Source organism: Larimichthys crocea, chromosome XVII, assembly GCF_000972845.2.
Source record: "Larimichthys crocea isolate SSNF chromosome XVII, L_crocea_2.0, whole genome shotgun sequence".
In the NCBI taxonomy this organism is placed as follows: domain Eukaryota; kingdom Metazoa; phylum Chordata; class Actinopteri; family Sciaenidae; genus Larimichthys; species Larimichthys crocea.
Window position 1 is genome coordinate 23,365,887 of NC_040027.1, and position 16,757 is coordinate 23,382,643.

The 16,757-nt window shown below is 38.2% G+C and overlaps 1 protein-coding gene across 1 annotated transcript; it reads right to left on the bottom strand.

Moving 5' to 3' along the window:
* Nucleotides 1–4,041: 4,041 nt before the first annotated feature.
* nmur1a (neuromedin U receptor 1a) lies at nt 4,042–13,454 on the bottom strand. The gene is made up of 3 exons (XM_010741989.3): nt 13,362–13,454; nt 7,265–8,211; nt 4,042–5,299 (listed from the first exon to the last, which is right to left on the bottom strand). Exons 2-3 carry the CDS (start codon nt 8,184–8,186, stop codon nt 4,914–4,916), a joined length of 1,308 nt encoding a protein of 435 aa, XP_010740291.3. The 5' UTR covers nt 8,187–8,211; nt 13,362–13,454; the 3' UTR covers nt 4,042–4,913.
* Between the last annotated feature and the right edge of the window lie 3,303 nt (nt 13,455–16,757).

Sequence of the window (16,757 nt, forward strand, 5' to 3'; positions counted from 1 at the left end):
TATATATATATATATATATATTAATTAATAAAATAAATAGTTACAAGTTGATAGATCAGTAGGACTCACTTAATCTGATATTTGATGGCTCAGAGACATTAGTGTTGAAGTTCTCAGGAAATATACTGACACAATGCCAGAGAGATTTGCTGCTTTCATTGCTGCAAAAGGTGCACATAATCAGTATGAATAATACATATATATATATAAATTAATAAAAATAAATAGTTACAAGTTGATAGAATCAGTAGGACTCACTTAATCTGATATTTGATGTGCTCAGAGACGTTTCATGAACATTATAAAATGAAATCATGTTTTGGAGGGAAAAAAAGGTCAATTTTTTTTTTAGATCTGCCAGGTGTTCTAATATTTTTGGCCATCACTGTATGTATATGTTTTTTGTTTTTTTTTCAGCTCCTCACCCGGCCACACAAGATTTACCATTACCATTTACCATAAAATGACCTTGCACGCAGCATTGCATTTGCAACATATTGTGATAGTTATCAATCCTTCCAAGTGGAAGATAAATCTCTGTAGTCTGAATGAACCTTTTTCCCTTTTCAAAAAATGTCAGGGATGTACACAGAAATATTGCTGTTGCATAGCACCTTGTGAACAACATACTGGTGATGATGGTTGAGAGCACTAGAGAGAAAGAAAGATACATTACATCCATTACATTTGGCTTGAAGTGCAGATGGAGGATCAGCTAAAACTACCCTGCACTGCCTGTAGTGAGGTCATCAGCACTGAAATATTTGCTCATTTTTAAATGCTTCTGAAAGCTATTCCCATTGTGATTAGTTTTTAAAAGCAAAGTAAGAAGTGACTTCAGTCGATTTCTGACCCTTCTACAAGAGCAGCTTTGAATAACAATTGAGGATGTTTTCAATTTTATTGTCATCTTCAGGGCCTATTGACCTTGTGTATTTAGCAACTAGGAAGTTCTCCAAGTCTTATTTTGTCTTTTAACTTCCTGTGTACACCAGGAGTGGGAATGTGTTCATTTAGATGTATAGTCCCAGAGAGTGATTTGTTTTCATATAGACATAGAAACATATACATACAATCTCATTTGTCTTATATCGAAATTAGGAATAATAACAATGATAATAATATTATATTATTATTATTAAAAGTGTAGCAATTCCAGAAATGGCAGTGGCAGATTGTGGTCGGTGTCTATGTGGATGTTGAAATCTCCCAGAAGAAGAACGGAAGGTGAGATGGCAGTTTGGTTTGGGAGGGCGGTAGATGATGGCAGTGACCAAAGGAGTGGGACAGAAAGTGAGATGTTCAAAGGAGTGAGCAGCAGGGATTGAGATGGTGGATGTTTTAATGTTCTTTCACCTGGTGAAGAGACAAGGTTGTCAGCCCGATGTGGTGGTGGCCAGTGGAGAAAACCAGCCAAAGCCCGACAGAACTGACCACACCGGGACAGAAAGATCCTGGGAGGACGGGCAGATGGGCTCGAGCTGGTAGAGGAAATAGCAGAGAGAGACCGCAGGAATGGACATCCCGGTGACGGGCAACAAAGCTGTGCCAAGAGTAAGTCTTGGGAGTCCTGAGGCTAGCAGGAGCTAGCAGGACAGGGGTCTTCACAACAGGTGAGAAGCCAGTGTGAGACAACAGTGAACAGGTAGAGCACTGAGAGTTAGCAAGGCTATCAGCTCGAGAAGACTGTTGATCAAGACAATCTGATGAGGCTAAGGTCGAGAGACAAAAACTTTAACAGTCACTTTATCAGAGACGGAGTGGCAGCCAAGGTGCGCCAGCATATATTCTGGAGATTTAGCAAAATGGGCTTGTCTGTTCCTGAAACTCCTGAAACTCACTCATACATCCCAGCTCATAGCAGTGTGACGTAGTTTGTTCAGGGTTGCTATGGCAGTAGGAACTGAACTCCTGCTGTAGCAAGCGCTTCTCTATTTTAAAGTCCTGCATCTCTGACCAGATGGAAGTAATGTGAAGTGTTGATTGATGGGCTGATCATTGTTATTAGCTATTTGGAGTGCTTGGCGTGTGATTGCCCTGTGATTTGTGAGATTGAGTGTTAAGAGGCAGATCATTTTGGAGGCAGCATGTTTGGTGCCGGTATGTTTGCTTTTGTTGGAGAAACAGTACGGCAAGATAGGTACAATTATGCTTGAAAAGCAAGGAGGTGGAGAGCACAGAAAGTGCTCTAAGCTTGCAGATGATATGGAGTCTCCGTTGGGATTGTTTAAGGACAAAACTGATGTGTTGATCGAAACTGAACCTGCTCAAATCCAGAGGCAGAGTAGGGCGGATCATGACTTTTCCTTCCTGGGGAAAAATAATTATTAACTGTGACCTTATATGTGAAACATCCATAGTACAGTGCCTAATAAATGTGTTTCTTCAAGATAAAACTGCACATTTTCTTGTGACCAGTCCAGGCACACCTTGTGCTGTTTAACTGGCATCTTGATAAGCCACACCTCATAGGTGGATGAATTATCTTGGCAATGGAGATGTGTTAACTAAAAGGGAAAGCATTTGTGAATAAAACCTTACCTTGCCATGAGCATGTATCTCAGTGATGTTTGGTGACCTGATGACCATGATTATGTTATTCTTAGAGAGTCACTGACCTATTAAATACTTTAGTGGCACCAAAGGGAAGTTCAAGGAATCAATCAACCAAAACCAAAAATCTAAACAGTTTATCCCTTTTGAAATGTGTCAAGCACACATGGAAATTTAAACTCATTACCATGCATTACCATGAGTTTAAATTTGAGTACTTTTTGGCCAATTCTTTTTATGGTTTATTTTAGCACACAGGGCTGTCAGATACACTACTACCAGTTGGCCAGAAAGTGCAGTCAATCATGTCATCTAAAAATCCATTTTAAAAGCACTTGAAAATTTATTCCCGAAATTAATTTCAAGTCACATTGTTTTCCATTATGATGGATAACATTGCAGCACAATGTACACTTTAAACAATAAAAAGCTATTAGCAGAAATTACTTACTTACAACAAACAAACACTACTGTAAGCACTACACAGGGCTGGAAAACATTTTTGTTATCTGAGCATGGTGATTTCTTATACAGTATATATCTTTACAGAACAATGCAAGTGATAAGAATCAGTGTCATTTATAATACAAATGATTTGATATAGATAATTATGGTTTACCCCTCACATCATGCTTAGTTACAGTAGCAGTATTGTAAATAAAAATAATAAAAAATAAATAAAAAGACATTCACTTTTCAACTCTTTTTGTTTTTTTTTTACTTTCTAACTGAACCAGAAACTTCAGTTTATTGTTACTTTACACCATTGTGTTTCATATATCCTGACTGTACATGACCAGGAAGAAAAAAGTTTTCATCCTCTGTATGAACTTTTGTATAACACTAGCTATGCCAGGATTTATAAACTGTATTATCACCATTTAAACATATTTTCCAGAATTAAGTGCTTACAAAAAATATGTTTTCATTTAAATGGCTTGAACATTGAATATATTTTATGCTGGTAAACTTAAAATGACATTCTAGTAAACAATTGCTTTTGTCAGATTTAGAAACATATGCATATGCACGGTTCTTTTTTATAAATGTCAATCATTGTGAAAATAAATTTCCACTCAATTCCCATACAATTATCTATAAATGTGTACAGTGAGAATAAATATGTGTTCTGGGTTTGTCAGACCAAAGAAGAAAGTGTTGTTAACCACCCAGCCAAATGTGAATGATTCAAAATATTGACAAGTTTCTGAAATTAGGTGTGAAAATCATGACATGACTAACTTAAAAGACTCTGAGCAAGATGGGTTAATCTCTATCTCTCTCCTAGGGGTGCAGGGGTATGCTCAGGGTGGCCTGAGTGTGCCATTGAGCCACTCTTTAGGACCACCCAAAAAATCCTGGACTGAAAACTGTTGAAAAACTGTTTTAACCTCAGCCTCATTTCAGTAATATATTCAAAGTCTTTTCACATGTTTTCAGCAACTATTTTGCAACATATTTAATGTATTTTGAAATAAATTTCAGAATTGCCTTTACACAGACTTTAAAGTAGAAACTCCCTTTAACATATAGAAACATGTGCCTGCTCCAGGACTCATTAAACCTATCAATGAGACGAATAGCACTGAAGAAAAAGAGCAATTTCTCCAATTACATTTATCAGGTTCATTAACAGCAGCTGCCTTATGTGCTATTGTGGCTATTAATAGAGCCCATGCCACATTCATCACATTTACCTGTAAACTGTCATTGCAGTGATATCTCAATCATCAACATTAAATGTCAGAAAGATGATCAATAATTTATTTACAGAGTTCAGCTCACAATGAAACAGAGTTTGTGCTTTGCGATTTGGGGCCGGATGATGGGATCATTTACAAGTAAGTGGTGCAATGTAAATAAAGAATGATAAAATTCATCTCAGGAATAATTTGAAACTAAGTTTATAAATGTGCCTCTGTGCAACATTTTACAGAATTCAGTGGTCCTTGGCAAATGACCACTGGTGTTGCATCTCTTGAAAGCCATGTGTACACTCTGAATGTGTGTGACCACACATTCTTCTTTTATAAATGCCAGTTTATGTGTGGGATAAGGCATATCCATGTTTTTTGTGCATGCACACCATTTATACATCTGGCCCCTGGTGGTGAAGACGTTTGGAGCTCAGTTTGTGATTTACTAAGCACTGATAAAGTTTTCAAAAACAGCATAATAACACTCAGACTGCAGTTTTTCACTAGAACAGTGTGCCTTCTTTTTGCAGTGGGTGTTGAAAATGGTTGTTGATGACAATTATAATAATAGATGTAGTGGCTCAGAACAGGACAGTCTTCCTAAACACCATGCTATCTCACCATTATGTATCCTTTAACATACCTTTCAAGTTTTTTTTTTTTTTAACACATAAAACTGGTTTCATCTTTCATCCTCATTTCTCCATCTTCTGCCTCGGCTTCAACAACAGCAGTTCCATTGCTGAGTGGCGCATCACTTAAGGTGCTGCGAAGTGTCACCCGGGTGACACTGAGCGAATGCTTTCTGGGAGCAGTGTGATGTGGTCGATGGCACATGACCTCTTTGAACATTTCTCTGAAGCGTGTTGACATGAGGTTGTACAGGATTGGGTTGACTGCTGAGCTGAGGTAGAGAAACACTCCGGATATGATGTGCACATACTGGAAGATTTCCTGGTGGTTGTCGGTCCAGTCATTGATGAAACTCCACATGAGGCGGTCAGTATGAAATGGGGCCCAGCATATTGCGAAAACCACCACCAGAACAACTGGAAAAACAGCAAGGGAGAGAGAAAGAGACAATGGGAAATGGGTAGATGGGATTTTAATAGCCAACATGCTCTGTAGTGTTAATTTAATTGTCCCTCTGGGAGCTGTGTGTCAATGATGGAGAGATTCTGTCCTGGGTACACAGCCTTTGATTTAGTTCTATACATTAGCATTAAATAAAAATTTGGATTCATAATTCATGATTCATCTGTGTTTCATCATGATTCATCTGTGAGACCCCATTAGTCTAAGGTTTCAGTGCTAAACCTTAGCACTGCTGGTTTTGGAGTGGCCTTCACAAAACAGCTTTTGGAATTAAACACCAGTCATGACTTCACATATCATCAGAAACCAAAAGCAGAATAAAAACTATGCATAATATTTTGAAGGTGGATTGGAGAGTTTATAAAACATTGCCAAGGGAAAAAAACAACTGATTGCATAATATTGAAAAATGTCAAAATCAAGGCCGTGTACAGTACTGCTCCCTGCAAGTTTTACATTAGAGATTCAGATTGGCTGTAAGGTTAGAAATGATCCTAAGTGGTGCTGCTTAATAGGGCTAAATGTCGACTTGAGCAATCGTCCGTACCAAGCAAATGTTCAGGCATTTGTCAAAGTCAAGGTTTAATTTTTATTTGAACAAGGCCTGTTACAGCCATAAATAATGATATTTATATATAAATTGGCAGTAACTAGAAAAAAAAAAGTTTAACTGGAGCAAATTGCATGCACTTACACATTAATAAATCTTATTAGGCAAAAGCACCACGCATTGTGGTGTCACTGATCTTGTCCTACAGTTTCAAAACTATCTATCTAAAACTATCTATAACAGAATCCTTCTTTTTTGGGTATTTAAATCTACTGATATCAGTTTTCATATACATTTCAGACAGGAAATAGGCAATACTGTTTTGTATCGTTTATCCATAACACATAAAATCTCTTCAGGTCTGAGAGTTTCAAGAGGTGGTGATTCAGGGAAGTCTTACAAGGTTATTTGTTCTACTAAATTTTATTTTATTTTATGTTTGCAAGTAAGCTGATCAAGGGAGTGGGTAATCCAAGTGAATCTCAACATTTACACTTGTGCAGTCAAGCATGTAAATCAGTGTCATTATATTAAGATGAGCTACTTTCACACAACTTGGCATCCTTATGCACTTCTGCATTTGATATCACTTTAATCTCTGAGTGATACACAAACACCGGTTGGCTACGTCTGTTACAAACCCTGTTGGATCTGAATGCATCTCTGTTTTGTAAAGAGGAAACTGATTAACATTATCTGCGTAGTTGGGCCACATTTAATTATCATATCATCAATGTCTACGTTTATAACCAATAATCACTAAGACGCGTTTGAGAGAAATGCGATGCCTCATCAATCACACTTTCATGTCAGTGTTCACACACATTTTTATCCACAATTATATATATCCACAGTTTTCACATCTGATGTATTTAATTGTCTTTTCCCAAGGACACAGATGGATGCAGCAGTTGCACCTAATTAAGTGAGTATTGTATTTGGGGAAAACAGTCTAAAAACTGCAATTTACATTTATTTTTATCAAATCGACAAAAGATGTCAGGTGTGACTGATTTCTGGTTAAAATTTTCATCTCCTCCTGGACCACAGTTTATTTATTACTGGCGGTCATTTTTTGATTAGTCAATTTAAAAGATCCATCACAAGTCCTAGATGTAATGTTTTCAAATGACTTGCTTTGCCCAGTGAACCAATAGTCAGGAGTGAAGGATGTAAAGTTTACAATAATACGAAAGAGGGGGGAAACTATAACTGGGAATCCCCAGGAACAGTTCTCATGAGGCCTTGGCCTCACTCAGCCTCATTAAAACTATGAAATAAGGCTTCAAAATGATCAAATGGGATCCCTTTTAGTTCTTTTAAGCACACATCTCTGCATAAAAATAAAAGGAAAAGGGTCAATACTTACACAACATTTTAGTGACTTGCCGGCGACGTGCCTTCTGCTGTTGTGTTCGGACGTTACAGAAGCTGTTCTTTCCAAAGCCTGACTTCGTCTCCAGTGCCTGATGCATCTTCTCACGTTTTAACTGCAGACCGATGAGCAAATAGAGAGCGCTGATGGTGAGCATGGGCAGCACAAAAAATAGCAAAGTGGTCACTTGGATCGTAAGGTTGTACATCCAGCGTGGTTTCACCAGTGTACAGATTGCCGAGTCAGGGACCCCCACAGTTATGTTCCCAGCAGGGCCAGTGCAGTGACTGTGAAGGACGTCAATCCCGTGCAGACTCGTGTTAGGCAAAGCACACAACACTGACACACCCCACACTGTAAGGATAACACGCTTGGCATGGGTGCGTGTTACAACATACTTTGCACGTAGTGGGTGCACCACAGCAATGTAACGTTCCACACTCAGCGCCGTCACATTGAGGATAGATGCCAAGCAAACAGTCTCAAATAGGAACGTTTTAAAGTAGCAGCCACCCTTCTCCAGGAGGAAGGGGTAGTTCTGCCACAGCTCATACAGCTCTAATGGCATGCCAAGCATCAGCACCATAAGGTCTGACACTGCCAGGCTGAACAGGTAGTAGTTTGTTGGCGTCCACATCACTTTGTTTCGTGCAATGACAGTGCATGTCAGAACATTACCCACCACACCTACCATGAAGATGACCAAATATATGAGACACACAGGAAGGAACACAGATGATCGACGAGGCCCAAGATACTCCTCCAGGTACTGTTCCTCCATCAGACATGCATCATCCAGATCTATGTGGCTGCTGTTCACACCAGGTGTCAGGTTGGCACATTTTTCCCCTGATAGACAAAGCCACTTGGCTTTCTCAGCCATTAGATCCAAAGAGAAGTTGTAAGAAATGGACATCCTGCTGAAGATTCAGACTCACTATCTGGGAAAAAGATAGTCAGTATCAGTATTCAATGTGATTTTAGAACAAAAGTTTCTACTCACAGAAGAATTAAGACTATTGGGTAATGACATTTATACAACATAGATCTCTATTTACAGTTAAACAGAAATCAAAGTTTTGTTAATTACTTGACATTCACTGCTCTTCGTCATGTTTCCTGACCAGTTCACTGTGAATTAGATTAACCATGATTGCAGTTTCTGTCAATGAGTTTTGAATTAACTTCTGACAGTGAACTCAAGACTGAGTAATTGAATAAGAGCATCTGTTTCCTGCCCTTGTAGTATAACTCATAATTGTCACAAGCTTTGCCTGGGTGCTTCAATGAACACAAATGTGCAGACTGTTCTTGAAACTACATGCAAAGTAACCATCAGAGACATTGTTTTACTGGTGTCAGTCATGACTGTAAAATACAGTCAACCAGACAAATCTGCAGTAAGAAGTGCTTTGTGCGCTGTTGCTTTTAGCAAACATCATTCGAACAGGATATCATAATTAATGGGGACTATTTTTGATCACAAATAAATACACTTTATTTTACAGCCCCAGTCGGCTATTGTATACAAGGCTTCAGGTACACAGGCAATTAGTTAGTGGGATCAATTCAGTGTTATGTCTTGTCTTTTAATGGGATTTATTTTCAATAAAAAATATGAAATGTCACCAGACTTGTTTAACCTATTTTAGTATTTCTTGGAAAAATCCAATCTGCAAATGTCACAGGAGCACAGTGAAATGTGGTCATTACTCAGGGAGAGGCTTTGGGACAGGAGTTCCGTGACAAGGGTTTGGAACAAGACACTGTAAAAAATAGGTCTTCTGAGTTATTCTTATCATTCAATTGCTTTGATACTTTGAGCTCAGTGGGAGTGGCAGTGGGTGGAGGCTCCATTCCTTTTGTAACTCAGTACATAATGAATGGCAATTTGGCAATTTGTTCAGATCCGTTCTTACTATATGTACTCACAGCACCGAGTCACTAGATTAAAGTGGCCCAGGATGGTTTAATAGTATTATTTACCCTATGGCACATCCTGCAAGGAGACATCAGAACAAATAAACAACAAAAACACAATCTACTTAGCCTCTGATTGGCTAGTGCTTTTGCCTTTACATATGCACCCATGATATGATACTTGGCTAGGTAGTCACCGGGACTGGTTTTCCAACAGTCTTGAAAGAGTTACCATAAATTCTGAGACTGCTTTTCGTTCAGACTGTGGTCCAATTTAACCCAAAACATCTCAGTGGGGATTAGGCTGGGTGTTTGTGGGTGCCAGGTTATCTGATACAACACAACATCACTCAAAATAGCCCTTACATAGCCTTGGGGTGTGTTTTGGGTCATAATCATGTTCATAAACATAAGAATCAATGCCTGATTCATACAGTATTCTCTGAGCAGCTGATGTCAACATGTGTCTGCTACTTGAAGTATGTAAAGTGCTCATGTGGGCTAAAATCTAAAGTACAATTATTTGATGATTTTAGGGTGGTAAGTAACTGTAATGAACTTGTCCTTTGCAACAGAAGTGACTCTTGGTCTTACTTTTCTGGGGCGTCTTCATGAGAGCCAGTTTAATATAGCGTTTAATGTTTTTTGCAGCTACACTTGAAAACACATTCAAAGTTGTTGAAACTGACTGAACGTTGTGACCTAAAGTAATCATGGACTGTTGTTTGTTACCAACTGTAAATTGTCCATTGGTGTGAATGTGAGTGTGAATTGTTGTTTGTCTCTATGTGTCCTGTGATAAGCTGGCGACTTGTTTAGGGTGTACCCCGCTTCTCGCCCAAAGTCAGCTGGGATAGGCTCCCGCCCCACCGTGACCCTGATGAAGATAAGCTATATTGGATGGATGGATAGATTTTGTTACTTTTAGACAGAACCAGGCTAGCTGTTTCTCCTTGTTTCCACATTTTGTACTAAACTAACTTTTTACTAGGTATATAGCCATTAATCTGCTGCATAGAGATCAATCTTGTCATTTGGCAGCAAAGCATAGAGGCATGTTTCTAAAATGTCAAACTATTCCTTGAGGAGCATGCCAGCAATGATAATGATGGCATGCCAGTGCCGTGCTTTCGCTACTCAGATTTATCCTGCTAGGCGCGGGATCAAACTAGCTACCCTTCTTTAACCTTTAGTCTACTGCTTGCACATTACGGTGGCAGGAACAAATCAGCAGATTCTTATTGCCTGCAGTATGTCCTTGAGAAGTACTGCCTGCTGTTCAAAGGACCACACATCAGAAAGCAGTGACTCATTACACATACAGTATCATCTTTGGAGGCTTCTAAGGTTCCGGTTGAAGGAAAGTCATTGGTTAATAATTATATTCCTGGGTGAAGGGCCTTATAGAAACTTTGTACAAGTTGAAAGTTTAGAACATCTGTCATTTCATAATTCCGTCATTGTGTATATAGTTTGCATATAAGTTATAACAAGTTAAGGAAATGTAATTAACATCTTAAGAGGAACATCTGGGAAGGATTTACAAAGACATGTTGCTGAATAAATATGATATATTAAATATGATGCACTGACATTAGCCAAAAAAAACTAACAAAACAAAAACAGTCTTTGCCATCTGTCACACTTGAGCTCATGTAGGAGAAGAAAAAAAAACCGTCAATCAACTGAATGTGAATTTTTGATTTGAACGTAAAGTGTAACAATATCTAAGTCAGAGTTGGATAATGAGAAGAAAGCAGAAAGAAAGAAAACATTTTCCTGTCAATTACGTATAAATGAATGTTGACGATAAGCAGGAAAACACAACAATGATTTACATACATACATTTACATTTTTATATATCAGTCAGAGGTCTTTTCCATCTCTGGCTCTTGGGTTACTGTATTATGTATTTCATCAAGATGTATTGTGTGTCTGTTGACTAAAGCCTTCAATCTCGACAGACAATGGGCTTGACACAATCGGTCGTAAGGCATATTGTTAGTGTATGGTAGCAGCTCATCCTCATTATTTCAATGAACATGTGAAGAATATAAACTGATCCTATGTGACGTGACGGAGTTACCACTGCTGTGCCATAAATTACTTCTTTTGTCAATAGAATTTCAATACTATAGGTCCTGATGTCCATCATACCAGTTGTTACTTGCCCATCATACTGAACGCCTTAGTATTTTATTATATTAGCATAATCTGCAGATGGAAAGCCCAGAGCTTGGGATGTAGGATACAAGAGCATATTAACATTCTGTTCAGTGTAGATTCTAAAGAATAACATAGCATGCTTTATAAATATAGATCTACTACTGTAATACATATTTAAATCTGCTGGATATCAGATCTATGGTTGATTTGATGCATTTATGGATGACACATCAACATTTTTCTCTTGAGCATTCTGTAAGTCTTGTTTCTCTAATATTCTACAAAGTCTTCAAAAGTCTGTAGAACACACATTTTCATGTATTTTTGCCTGTATTTTTGCCTAAGTGCTATATTATAAATAATCATATGCCCTCAGTTGTTTATTTTAAAACAGTCATCAATAAAAGCACATCTTTTGATTCTTCTAAAGTTAAATAATTACTGTACCCGCCTCATTTTACTCAAAATGAGTGACACAAAGTTGCAACATGCATTGTCTAAAGACAAAAGTAATGAAAGTGTCTGTCTTGGAATTGAAACTTTCCTCTTTGATCACCTGTTTGCCACAGATGGAAATCCCAGAGGTTAGGTGGTTGATTATACTTTTTTGATCTCCCCTGGAGATCAAAAAAGTATTTTATGAGGGAAACTCATGTCCTGCTTTTGAATGTAATGATTTAAGGCCAGTGAGCAGAATACTACAGAACACGCTTGTACGGCAAACAAGCGTATCTGTGTATCATATAACTGCATGCATTGCCCTTTTATAGCTGTAAACATACAATGCAAATCCATTTACAAAATGTGCTATAAACTTGCAGTGAAATGTTTGACTCAGACGGGTCCTGTCTATAGTATACACTCCATATCTAGTTGACAACATTTCTTACATTAGATTTTAAGAATGATCAACGTCAAAAGTCTGAATCATATGCATCTAGATAGGAGGTTAATAGACCAAAATAACAACCTGTTCAAGCTTTTGCACCAGATAACACTTATGAAAAATGTTACTTTGGCGAAATAAATGTGTTTAAGTCCATGAGTGCCTTCTTACTTTTACTCACTTATGATTCTATGTAGTCAAGTGTAGTCTGTTGGAATTGTGTGAATCCTACATGTGAAATTTCTTAGGTGCTTCTCTAATCCTGCTAATCATTTTAAGGTATTACTTTAATGACACTGCAGTCATCTGTATCCATCGCTTGATGCGATGAGGACACAGGTCATCTCTTTGAATATGCATGCGGCACCTTTCATGACTTTTTTCATATTTATGCTGGCTACCTACAATGATTACTCTAAGTTGATATGTTTTTCTGGTCTACTGTCATTTTCTTTTTATTTGTACAATAATCGATACAATAATACTTTTAATTAATATTTGATACTGTTACAATTTTCATAACATAAGAAGGAAAGAGAGTCTAGAAGAGAGATGGCATACAGCAAAGGTCCCAATTGTGGGAGGATTGTATAAATCTAATTCAATTTTAGGGGTTTTAGTTCAATTACTCTTTCCAGAGAATCCTGTTACACTTGACACTGACAAAAAGATAGCACTTAGGTAAATGTAAAAAAGTAAATGAAGCTGACATACTAGGCACTGATTAAATTATAGCTTCAGTGTTGTTAGACTAAGAAAATCCTCGGTTTAAAAAAACCCAGTAAACTTATTTTTTATTTATTGACAAAATGTTATAACAGAATGGGATTATAATCAGCATTTAAATATAGATCATAGCTATTTAGTGAACCACGGTATGTATGTATAATTAATAATATTATAAGAATATTAAGTGCCTTTTAATTCCAAAATGGGCTGAAAAAGTGACAATGTTAAAATAACCCTAGCATCGAAAAGACAATTATGAAAAAATAATTACAAAAGGTAGTGAATTAATAAATTGGTTGATGGTGGATAAGGAATTTTATAACTATATTGCAGTGATTTATCCCTGAACTCTTAATATTTAGCTTCCTAAAGAGCATACATTCTCTTACCTCTAATGTGTTCCCTTGTCATTCCCCGGTGTACAATGTACTGCTCTTTCAGTCCACTCTCCTCCTGTTCTGTCGCTCTCCTCAAGCCTCACTCAGCTCACACATACATCTCTCTCTCTCTCTCTCTCTCTCTCTCTCTCTCTCTCTCTCTGTGTCATACATGCTTGCCTCCACCCTCTCTATACCACACATGAATATGCAGACATTCACACCTACCTTTATAGTTCTGCCAACACAGTATAATCACTATACTGGTAATAGGGAAATGATATGACCTGTGTGCTTTTCACACTGACAACACTTCTTCACTGCTGAGAACAAAAAAAAACAAAAAAAAAAACATTTATGGCGTTAGTCTTGGGATTGTGATTGTATTGGCACCCAATTAGCCAGAGTATTAGGGATTGAGTATTGTTTTTTTGAGTTGTTCTTGCTTGCAGTAAATTGGCAGTTGTGCTCTTGATCAGGATCCTCATCAAAGTGGTGGCCAGCACAAGGAGTGTGCAGGAGATGGACTGATACCATCATAAAACCAAACATCTCTGGGGTAGGAGACGAGTGTTTAGAGCATACATGCATTGCATCTTGCTGCAGAATACCAATACCTTTCAACAAGGTAGGTGTAGTATGGGGAAAGGAGAAGAAGACTTAACAGCCCTGCAACAAGCTTTCTCAGAAGAATGCCTGCAGCAGCCACTGGACCAAGCTGACCTCTCCTCCACCAATTACCACCACGCATTAACCATGCATATCACCCCAAAGAGCTGAGACACATACTACAATGTTCCTGAAGGTGCTTGCGACGGTAATCATGACTTGTGGGTGACCAGATAATGAGTTTGATGTGGATCTAAAAGTCAAAGAAAACACATCCAGGACTGCCTAGGCTACACACCTTCCCCCCACTGTAGACTGACATGACAGGCTCTTCATTAATGTCCATTATTGGAGGTTGTGTGTACACAGAACCCATATTCACACATAACCTGGTGACCTTATATATTAAATATGCATATTTCACATACAGCAGGCATATAATCAAGATGGTTAATGGTTAGTTCCCACCTTACGCACCCTGTAATTTTGTACTGATTGATTGGCTTCTCTTGGGCAATGGGCCATAAAGAGGCACAGTCACAACAGGTGGGCAACTGTATATATGCTGTGCCCACTGGTGAAACACAGCTGGCTGATCCTGCTTATTTGAGGGAGAGGAAATGGGTGGAGTTGTTGCCAGAGCCCCCTAATGTTTCTAATTTCCAATCTCATGCCAGTGCACAGCACTGTCATTGATAGCCAGCAGGTGCAACCTGGCACAGTGCTCACCTACCTTCATTTTGTTCTGGCAAGAGATGAACTGTATTGACTGAGGTGTGACTCTCACATGAGTGAGAATACCTTCCATTTGCATTTTACCTAAACACCATGGGGAAATTATTTTCAAGGCAGCTCATATTTACCAAATATGCCTGGCAAGTCCTTTACGGCTATTTGTCATGTCCAGACAGATGGTCATCTGAATGGTGGAGAGATTCAACAAAACAGTGAAAGGTAGATCAACTCAGTACCACACCGAGCAGAGAATCCAGTGACATACTTTCTGGTCACATCAGTAATGAGATGCCCTTGGGCCAAAGGCTGTAAAGCCAGCTACCCCAATGTCAAACTGTCTCTCAGTGACCAAGACAGCAGACATAGTGTTGCTCTGTTTGTTAGCTGTCTCAGGCAAAATGCAAAACACATCTCTAATAGTCAATACTTAATCAGAGAAAACACTGAGAAGACTCTTGGGTAGATAAACTGAACATCCTTCCATGGCATACTGAATACTCTATTCTTGGAAAACCATCACTCACACAGACAAACCATGACACACAGCAATTTAACACCATCACTATTTGATCCTTCCCTGCAATTCTGGACCACTTCATATCATACTAATCAATATCCCTCTGACCGATACGTGTGGGTGCTAAGACCTCAGTTACTTTATAAGGAAGTTCTATTTTTTTCAATCCAAAGCAGCTATGATACACAGCATGAACATGTCCAATATAAAATTAGGTTTAAATGAATTTGGCCAAAGAATATTCAACAAAATAGTTAAGCCTAATACAAGGGAACAGGAGGCAATGGGAAAAATGTTTTACGTGCAAAGGTGACAGATTCAGCACCGACAACCTGCCAATAACCAGACAATCCATCCAAAATGCGACAAGTGTACTGTATTTATTCCATATGCATAATTAATGAAAACAACTATGCATTGACAATATTGTTTTGTAACATCATAACTTATTAAATGAAATTGATAGTGAAATGAATAGCATAGGCTATAAAGAGCACACACTAATGATTCGGATCACAACACCATAAGGTCAAAAATTGAATTTTTAACTTAAAAATAAATAAATAAATAAAATATTTTAAAATACAAAATAAAATGCTTGAGGGGCTTAACTGGGGCTACACAGATTTTTGACGGGGCCATAACACCCCCTAGCATAGCGATGTCCCTGCTCTTGGCCAGTGCAACAGCACAGTATAGACTGTGAGAACTAAATACCCTTAAATCTGTACATTGCGTTTTATCTAAGGAAGAAATAGTTTGAGGATTCACTTCAAGACGTTATGACTTTGTTTGATTGATCTGGTTTTACTTCATTTAAAGTAGTTCTCATGGGAGGGAGGCAGCAGTATCTGGCACAGTGTTAAAGATGAGCCACTGTCAGTGACTAATTCATGTCCATGTCTATTTACCTTGTTTCCAGTGAGTCTACAGCTTCTGACCACACACAGTGTTATTACGTCTCATGGGCAAGGAAAGGCCAGGCTGAAAAGTTACTGTGGAACAGTTGTAGTGTCCCCAGTAATAGTTAATTCTGCCCTCACTTTTGCTTAATTAACATGCAAGTGTGGACCAGATATGAACCTGTGAGTGTGTGTGTCCAGATGAAACCACTCTGGCAATGCCTTATTTCAAGAGCAACCAATAACATTTTGGGGGATACAGTTGTTTTGACCTGAGTCAGATAAGCAATCAATATCAATTTTAGCTCTGGCCATGCAGTACAGAGTAGTCCAAATTGCATTTAGTGTAGCCTTGCACTAGCATGTCTGTAAGCAGGGCAGCTGTATATGTATGTGTGTATATGGCTTCTGGCCACATAAACAGATATTTAATTCATTAATCATTTTTAAAAAATGATACAAGAAATCAGTCTAGGGGTTTAGGATGTTGAACTAAATTATACAACTATTTCCAGTACCACTCATGATTGTAACATTAACATTTACAGTTTTAATTGTTTGACTTCTGATGCAGGTAGACTAGCCTTTCCCAGAGCATTTGAGTTAAGATAGGCTAACCGACCTAGACCTATTGTATCACTGAAC

What these genes read in the sequence shown, in the direction of transcription:
- nmur1a (XM_010741989.3), bottom strand. Translation starts at nt 8,186, where the DNA reads ATGTCCATTTCTTACAACTTCTCTTTGGATCTAATGGCTGAGAAAGCC. An exon ending in GCAAGTCACTAAAATGTTGT is followed by an intron (nt 5,300 to 7,264) that starts GTAAGTATTGAC and finishes CTGTTTTTCCAG; the next exon opens with TTGTTCTGGTGGTGGTTTTC.